Raw genomic sequence first — 8678 nt, 5'->3', positions numbered from 1 at the left:
CAGCCCTCCTCCCCGCCTCCTCTGGCTCTTCTCTGGCCTCTGACAAGCTCTAGTCCTGGAGTCAGAAGTCAGTCTATGAACCCAGCAACAAGCCCCCCACCAGCAAGGGGAAGGTCTGGATGGGAGGAAGGGGTGGAGGCGGAGAATGGAGGGGATGAGGGATGAGAGCAGCTACAGCGCATGCACGCATGCGCACACACACTCCACCCTGCAACTGGAAATGCCCTGCGCCTTCAAATGAAAGGGAGAGTAGATTTGAATGTTTCCAGCCAGCGAACCTTTGAACCAGATTCCCAAGAATAGAAAGTTCTCTTCCTTTGGCAGAATATTCCAACTGCCTTTCTACAATTCCTGATGCTCTGAGCTTCCGAGCTTTGCCTCCGGAAGCCACCATGAGGAGCCCCGAGGCCTGATGCCTTCCTGAGGTTCCACTGCTCTCCCCAAACCCCAGCTCTTAGCGTCTTCTGAGCTGCCCGTCACAGGCTGCCAAGCAGGCCCCTCATCTGCCTTCTCCATGGGGACTTTCTCTCCTGGGATTTAAGTGTTACTCATAGATCTGCTGAGGGACTTTGACTGAGCTGAGAGAATAAAAGAAACCCTGTTCTGGGCATCTAAGAGCGGTTGCCTGGGGGGCCTGGGTGCCGCTGAGGCAGAAGACAGGATCAAGGACTGGGAGAGAAGCTGACGTGGGTACCGGGGCCAGAGATAACAATCAAGGTGGGAAGGAACAGTGGGGCAGGCAAAGGCAACAGGACAGAACACAGCCACGCACAGACCCCATTTCACAAGTTAGAAAACTGAAGCTCCCAGAGGTCCAGTGACTCTTCCAACATCACACAGGCTTAGGATCTGATCCCTGACTCCAAGGTGAACTTGCAACAATTCTCATGCAACATCAACAATTCTGCTTTCGGTTGGCAGTGCCTGGGCCCAAATTTCCCCATGGTGGTTACCAGAAGTAAGAGGCCGTAAGATCTTAGGATTTTTACAATAAGTCCATTCCCAAGCCTTAGCACTTCCCAGCAGAAAAATTGTGTCACCAGCAAGGGCTGTACACGTTAGTGTCATCATCAGTTTCTAAATCAAGTGGGTACTGACATGAAGCACTGTCTTAGAACATGCAATATCTGAAAAAACCGTGGCAACGCATACCACAACCATATTGCCCAAGTCATTTGTCAGTTTGTGACATTTGGGGCTCTTGAGGATGGCATCGCCGCTTTGCTTTTCTGACTCAAAATTCTTTCTCAGTCTTACACCTTGGGGTGCCTGGTCGAACCAGTCTGACCCACTTCTGGGCCACCTTTCGGCTCGTCTTACAGACCTTGACTGTTCTCCCGGGGCCGTGATTCGGAAACGTGCACCCGGGCATGCACCTAACGTTCAGAGATGAATGGAGGTTGAAATCCCCGCGAGAGGTGTCAGCAGGCTGAAGAGATGACTTGCAAACCGACAGTGAACGCCGAGGTGCGCAGACACATCGCTACAGTCCCGCTGGCAGCCACCACTGCCCTGCGGGGAAGCTCTAACCGAAAGGTGCCCCAGCCCTTCCCGCTCCCGCACCTGCGCGGCTCTTCCCCGCACCTGCGCGGTTCTTCCCCGCCCCGCCCTCCTCCCCTCCCCGGAGGCCCCGCCCTCACGGGCGGTCCTCGGGAGGGGAGGGAGGTGGCCCAGAGACTCGTAAGAGCTGGGACTGGGGCGGGTGGGTGACAGAGGCTCAGGAAGAAGTGGGGGTGTCTGAATGAGGTGAGTGGGATTGCAAAGTGGGTGTTTTTTGTTGTTTTTTTTTTTTTTTTTTTGAGACAGAGTCTCACTGTGTTGCCCAGGCTAGAGTGTCGTGGCGTCATCCTAGCTCACAGCAACCTCAAACTCCTGGGCTCAAGCGATCCTCCTGCCTCAGCCTCCCGAGTAGCTGGGACTACAGGCATGCGCCACCATGCCCAGCTAATTTTTTCAGTATATTTTTAGTTGTCCAATTAATTTCTTTCTATTTTTAGTAGAGACGGGGTCTCGCTCTTGCTCAGGCTGGTTTCGAACTCCTGAGCTCAAACAATCCGCCTGCCTCGGCCTCCCAGAGAGCTAGGATTACAGGCGTGAGCCACCGCGCCCGGCCGCAAAGTGGACGTTTTAAACAAGGCTTGTTATAAACGGCCCGCCTCATGGTATTCAGCAAAGGCAGGTACAGAGCTTGAGTCACTTAGAGATATTTAGGAAGGCGACCCCACGGTGCGGGACAGAGGAACAAATGAGGAAAGCCCCTTGGATGGGCTACTCCCTCCAGGGAGTGGCAGGCAGTCCCGGGCTATCAGGTGGCTGTTTCCTGGGCCCCTCGCTGCCTCCCAATGAGCTGGCCTCACTCCAGCTTTGAGGAGGTTTCCATGCATGGTGTCCCCATCCTGGATGTGGCCTGGGAGCCCCAGGGGCCCGGAGTGGCTTTCTGCTGTGACCCACAGCAGTGTGACAGGTGTTCTGGGCTCAACTCACCAGAGCACGTAAGTGTTCTTTCCCCTATTTTTCAACCAGACACTCCACCCCAATATGTAGGTTTAGCCACGCCGTGTCGTGCCACTGAACTGTGGGCAACACAGGGCACAGATCCCCATAACTGTGGCGCCCTCCTGCAGGGAGGCTGGGGATGAACAGGGAGGGGATTATGCATGATTATTCACGTGCTGCCCTTCGGTTCGGAGATGACATTCCTGTTTTTCTGCGGGTGGTTTGCAATGAACTTCTATTTTCCCAAGGCAGTCGCCCGCCGCCTCACATGCTCTTGTGACCAGTGACACCTGTGTGTGGCTAGTGAGGGTAAGGTGAGGGTCACAGCTTGGGGCTGCATACAGATGGAGCCACTGTCCCGACCCTGTGTTTCCCAACCAAGCTGGCCTGGCCGCGGTGATCTGCCAGCGGTGCGTAAGCCTGACCCATTCCTCTAGCCTCCCTGAGACAGGGGAGAAGGGAGTTCCCCTGCGGAGGGACTGAGCTTCAGACCAACCCACCCCATTTCTGGAAAGGGCAGCTGGCATAACTGTCATGCAACACATTCTCTGGGCAGGAGAGCAGGCTAGGAACCCTACCGAAGGGTTCTCCAATCCATGGGGCTAAGAGGGACCAACAGGATTAAGTGTGGTACGATCCCTAAGTTCCCAGGCACCTGCTTCAGTTGATTATCAAATTCAACAAGGACAGAAATTGTGAGAGACCCAATGCTTCCTCCTCTGGGTGTCTTTTTTGACACTGTTGTAAAGTTACCTGAGTATTTATGTTACCTTTGTGGTAGGCAGAATAATGGCCCCTCAAAGATGTCTACATCCTACTCTCTGGAACCTGTGACTATGTTTCCTTACATAGCAAAAGAGACTTTGCAGATGTCATTATGAAGTGTAAAATGCGGGATTATCCTGGATTATCTAGGAAGGCCCAATGTAATCTTGAGCATCTTGTAAGTGAAAGATGGAGTCAGGAGAGTCAGAGAAGATGTGACGATGCAAACAGTGTCAGAGTGCAAAGCATGAGAAAGACGCCACCGGCCTTGTCTGGCTTTGAACATGGAAGGGGACCACGAGCCCAGGAACACGAAAGCCTCTAAAATCCAGAAAAAGCAAGAAAATGCCTCTTCTCTCGAGCCTCCAGAAGGAAGGCAGCCCTTCTGACCCCTTGACCTCAGCCCAGTGAGACCCATTTCAGATGTCTGACCACCAACTGTAAGACAGTAAACGTGTGTTGTTTTAAGCCACCAAATTTGCAAGAAATTGTTACAGCAGAAGTAGGAAACGAACGTACCTTCCTTTGGAAATCCTATGCATCCTAAGGACAGGAATGACATCTTCGTCCTTTCTCTGTGACCCAATGGTGATGCCTTGGTATTTGTGCAATGGATCTACTCTACCTTGCTCCGTGAAAGATCTTGTCCAAGACACACAGTCTAGAAGCTTCTTGAGGGGTAGGGCCCTGGCCATCCAGCTGTCACCTGTGGTCTGAATACAGGGCCATGCACTAACTCTGAGCCACATCCCCTCTGGGGGTTATTTGCTAAACATGAAGCTAGAAACACAATTGCTTCCGGAGCAAGGGGGAAGGACGAAAGGACACAAAGGGCATCACAATTCTTCTGTGGACATTTTACAGAACAAATAAAGGTTGGAAGGACCTTCCCTGACCCTAGTCTGGAGACCCCAGCCTCTCCCTAGGGCCCACTCTTCCTACTTCTAGGAAAGAATCTGACAGGTATAAGCTATGCCACACTGCGTGAAGTTTTATCAGTGGGTCACCTCTCCCTGGAGCATGTGCTTTCTGAATTTGTTCTCTGTTCCTTGTTAAAAGAGTTTTCAGAGATTGCTCTTCTCTCCGCATAACACCTCATAGTCTCTGTGTCGTCGATGCCCCAGAATGGCCTTGCTGAGACAATCTATGGCAAGAAAGTGTGGAGAATGCAGGAGAGAGCTAAACTAAAATCTTTAATTACGTACACCAACCCTGTGCAAAGACAAGAACATGGAACTGTCACCAATTTCCTGGATAAATTCTTGGATGCTTTTGAGTCCAATTCCTGGTGTGGAGCAGTTCCATGTCCTAGCTGTAGAATTATATGGGTTTATGCATAGGGGTGGAGGAAAATGAGATGGTTTAGGGTAAATCTTAGATCCCTGACTGGGGTGATGAGAAAGATGGTTCACTCCATTAACTACAATTTGAAGACAGTGAGAAGAGAAAGTCTTGGGGTAAACGGACATAACGCTCTGTTGCCTGCAACAGACCCATCTGGAGATGTCTACACTGGCATCGAAGTTAAGGGGTCGAGGGTCCAGGACAGGGGTCCTGGCTGGAGTAATCAGTATTGGGAGCTGATGCCGAGAGAACAGATTAGTAGATGAAGTGTTCCAGGATGAGAAGAAATGAGAGCAGAGTTTGAACCCCTCGTCAACTCCAACATTTAGGGAAATAGAAGTAGAAAAGCTAACAAAGTAGTGAAGAGTGTCAGGAAAACCAGGAACAGGTGGTCTTCCAGAAGCAAAAGGGGGGAAGTCTTCAAGAAGGGATAGGTCAAAGATACCAAATGTTCCAGCAAGGTCCAAGATGATGAGACCACAAAGAGGGCCCTGGACAGGGCAGTCCCAGGGCACTAGTGGCCGTGGTGGGGCAGCTTGTGTAGTGTGCATGCATGTTGGCTGTGCGTGTGTGTGTCGTGTCTGTGTGCACAGGCACATGCCTTGGGTGGGGAGCGGGAACAGAAATGAAATCACAGAGGATTGGGGGATGAATAGGAACTGAGGACACAGAGACAGCAGATGTAAGCTACTCTTTTTAGGAAGCAGGGAAACGAGGGAAGGAAAGAAATGGGGCAAGCACCTGAAAGGGAATTGGGGTGAAGAAGAGGCAAGAAGTACCCACTGGGTGAGGGAGAAATGAAGACGCCCATGAGCAAAGAATCAGAACACCGGGTTGGAATGCCTGGCAGAATTAGACAGGAGTGTTGCTGAATTAGTGATAACGAGGACAGTGATGTCATCATGCCCACACCCCTGTGAAGGTGGAGGATGGCCCTTCCTGGTTGCTCTGAAGTGGTCTTCCCTGACCACAGTCTCACCTCGTGGAGTTTGTCAGCCTTCTGGGTCTGCTTCTTCCGACTTCTCTGAGCAGCAACTCGGTTTTTTTCTCTCCTCCGGACCTTCCTGTCATCATCTTCAGGGCTCTGGGAGGAAACAATAGGGGAGGTGTGACGTTGAGGCCCCATCTCTCTGCATTCAGCATTGCTCGCTGAGGTGCAGCACGCTCTGTGCAGTCCACAGCAGTGCTTCTGGCTACATCAGTGGGCCAACAATAGCCCCTTGTCAAAGAGGCACTGGCTGCAGCTCTGCTTAACTGCTAAACCCATGACCACCTTGAGAAATGTGTGGGGTGACCGCCGTTTAAAAGATGAGGAATAAGAAACTCAGAGAGGTTAAGGAACTTGCTCCAGGTATCGCAGCCAGTAAGTGGGTGAGTGGGAAGTGGAACTCAGGTCTGTTGGTCTCCAAACCAACGTTCATAAACCTCTACCCCACAGGGCGTGTGCCTGGAAGAGTTGTGGTGTCAGTGTCGTTCATTTGGGACTGGGAAAACCAGGGGGCATCAGCTCTCTGGAACTGGCTGTCTGCCAGCCCTTACACACAAAACAGGTACTTTTGATGCTGCGTGCAAATCATGATGACACTTATAACCAATGGCAACCACGTAACTCTACCAACACACCCGATGATCTTACACCCCCACTGACACTGTACTCATTTGAACAATGCTAGACTGGCATTTTGTTTCAGAGACCAGAGTGAATCAGAAAGCAAATTTATGATGTATCTTGAAAGCTCTTAGCTATATGTGAGATTTGGCCACACTTAGTCAAATCCTTTAAGAGTGATCATAAAACAGGCAGGCAAAAAATGCATCCACCATGGTAAAAATACTTCACTCAGTTGTAGAAAACATGGAAAAATACAGCAGTATTTGCTTTCCAGAACTTGTAAGCAAAGACACCAAAGGTGAAAAAATACTACGCTTAAAGGGTTTAAAAGCCAACAGGCTAGTGGGGTACAAACACAAGAAAGCCATTGAGTTATTAATAGTAATGGAAAGCAAATATTGATAACCAAAATAGTGGATATATTCAGTTATCATTTGATCTAGTCTTGAATTCCAAATAAGAAAGACACAAACCATCTCCCCAAGTCACTGCAGGTAAGAATTTTCGGCATGCGCAAGAAGTATAAGGGTTTAAAAGGAGAAGAATAAAAAATAAACACACGTAACAGACAGAATTGGCCTGGAGACGAAGCTTAGGGAAACAGAGACAGGTGTAAAAATGTAGTCTTCCAGAGGCAAAGAAGTCTTGATAAATATGACCAGAACATCTCGGGGGAACATGTGATATTAATCACAGAACTTTAGCTTTAGAGTCACACAGATCCTAGTTTTGTCGCTTAGTGTCAATAGGGCCTTGGGTAAATGATTTAAAGTCTCTGAATTTTCAATTTCCTCATTTATTGTAAGTGTGATTCATTCACTCTTTCAGTGTGTATTAACTGAGCACCTACTATGTGCCAGGCGTGTCCTAGGCATTAGGGATACAAGCCCTACACAAATGGTCAGTGATTTCTGCAGCCTTCGCGCTAACAGCCTAAGGTTTAGGGTTGGCATAGATGAGATTTTGTCCCAAAGCTCCCAGCCCACAGTATGCCCTCGAGAAGTTACCTGCCTTTGTTGAGGTTGCATTTTTTTAAGTGAATCCCCCATAGTGCTTTTCACCATATCATGCCTCTTTGTTCTCCATCATTAAAAAGTCACAGGGCACAAGAAAGTAGCCTGCATACTGCTCTCTGGGAGCTGACAAGTCCACCTGGATTGGTCTTATCACCTATCACATATGGTCACACCTGCCAACCTAGCAAAAACATTTAATCAAGACAGAGAAGCAGATTTGAGATATTCATATATTATTAACCATATCTCATTTAGTCCTCAAAAACCCTGAGAGGTTAACGTTATTGTATTTATTTTATAGCTGGAGAAACTGAGGCCTGGAGAGGTGTGTGGCAAAGCTGAGGCCCAAACTCAAGTTCTGTGTGACACTCTAGTGTCGCCTGATGACACTGTGTGCTAGGTACCTAACTGGGAAGGGGACAGGGAGGAGGGGAAGTAAGGATGAAAATATTCAGTCTTCCTCCCAAGGCAGCAGGGTGCGAAGTTTCTGAATGGCCATCCCTGAGGGCGACGTGATCCTCAGTTCCGGAGTGCGCAGTTGTAAATGTTGCCCGGGACAGAGAGCAGAGGACTGACCGGATGGGGGCGAGGGGTTTCCACCAGCGCTGAGGGTGGAGTCTGCCCACTGTAGGCCCCCACCCCACACCCCCAGGCTGACCGGTCCCGCTTTCCCCATTCGAGCGGCAGGCAGAGGAGGGTGGATATTGGGAGTGGCTGGGGACGAGCCACCCCTTCGGGCTGAACTGTCCTTCTCGGCGCTCCGGCCGCCCCCCCTCCTCGGAGCGGCCGGGAAGGGCTGCAGCGCGCAGGCGGCTCACGGAAGGGGCGGCCCCCGGAGCAGTGCGGAGCCCACGTGCGGGGCAGCTTGGGCCGCGCGCGGCCCAGCCAGGCGTCGGCGCCCTCGGGTCTCTCCACCCCCAGGGGCTCAGGAGCCATCCTAGGCGCCGCGGACCCTTGGGCGTGCGCCGGGGTCCCTGGACCGCCCCCACTCCCTCCGTGTCTGGCTCAGGCAGCGCACTCCGCCCCCGCACCTCCGCGGTCACCGCCCGGGGACCCCAGCACCCACCTCCTCGCCCCTCCCGCGCCCCCCTCCCCACAAGCCCGCGGTCCCCTGGCCCACTACCTGCGGCTGCGGCTGGATCCCGGGCGTCGCAACGCTCCTCTGCAGGACGCTGCAGGCGACTGGGAGCACTTGCGACATGCCGGGCGCTCCTCCGGCCAGGCCCGCCCCGTCGCGCAGCCTCGCAGAGGAGCCGCCGCCCGGCCCGCCGCGCCCTGCACGCGGCGCTCTGCCTACAGGCGCTGTCCCGCCGCGGGCATCCTCGCGCCCCGCGCCTGCCGGCCGCGGGCCCCCCGCCCCCTCGGGCTTCCTTCTCGCCCTCCGGCTCCTCGCGCCGCGATCGCCCGCTGTCCCCACCCCCCGTCCCAGCCCGCCGTCCTTCCCG

General features: G+C 52.4%; 1 protein-coding gene across 1 annotated transcript in view; it reads right to left on the bottom strand.

The window, feature by feature from the left end:
- The window catches only part of BATF3 (basic leucine zipper transcription factor, ATF-like 3), an 11439-nt gene extending 2967 nt beyond the window's left edge, over window positions 1–8472 (bottom strand). The window contains exons 1-2 of the mRNA XM_012638359.1: window positions 8357–8472; window positions 5585–5689 (exon numbers count right to left, since the gene is read on the bottom strand). Of these exons, the coding sequence (XP_012493813.1) occupies window positions 5585–5689; window positions 8357–8434 (183 nt within the window). The 5' untranslated portion in view covers window positions 8435–8472. The remainder of the gene's footprint in view (window positions 1–5584; window positions 5690–8356) is intronic.
- Window positions 8473–8678: the final 206 nt, after the last annotated feature.

Source organism: Propithecus coquereli, unplaced genomic scaffold (assembly GCF_000956105.1).
Source record: "Propithecus coquereli isolate 6110/MARCELLA unplaced genomic scaffold, Pcoq_1.0 Scaffold129, whole genome shotgun sequence".
Lineage (NCBI taxonomy): Eukaryota > Metazoa > Chordata > Mammalia > Primates > Indriidae > Propithecus > Propithecus coquereli.
This window is presented reverse-complemented; position numbering and strand designations above follow the sequence as displayed.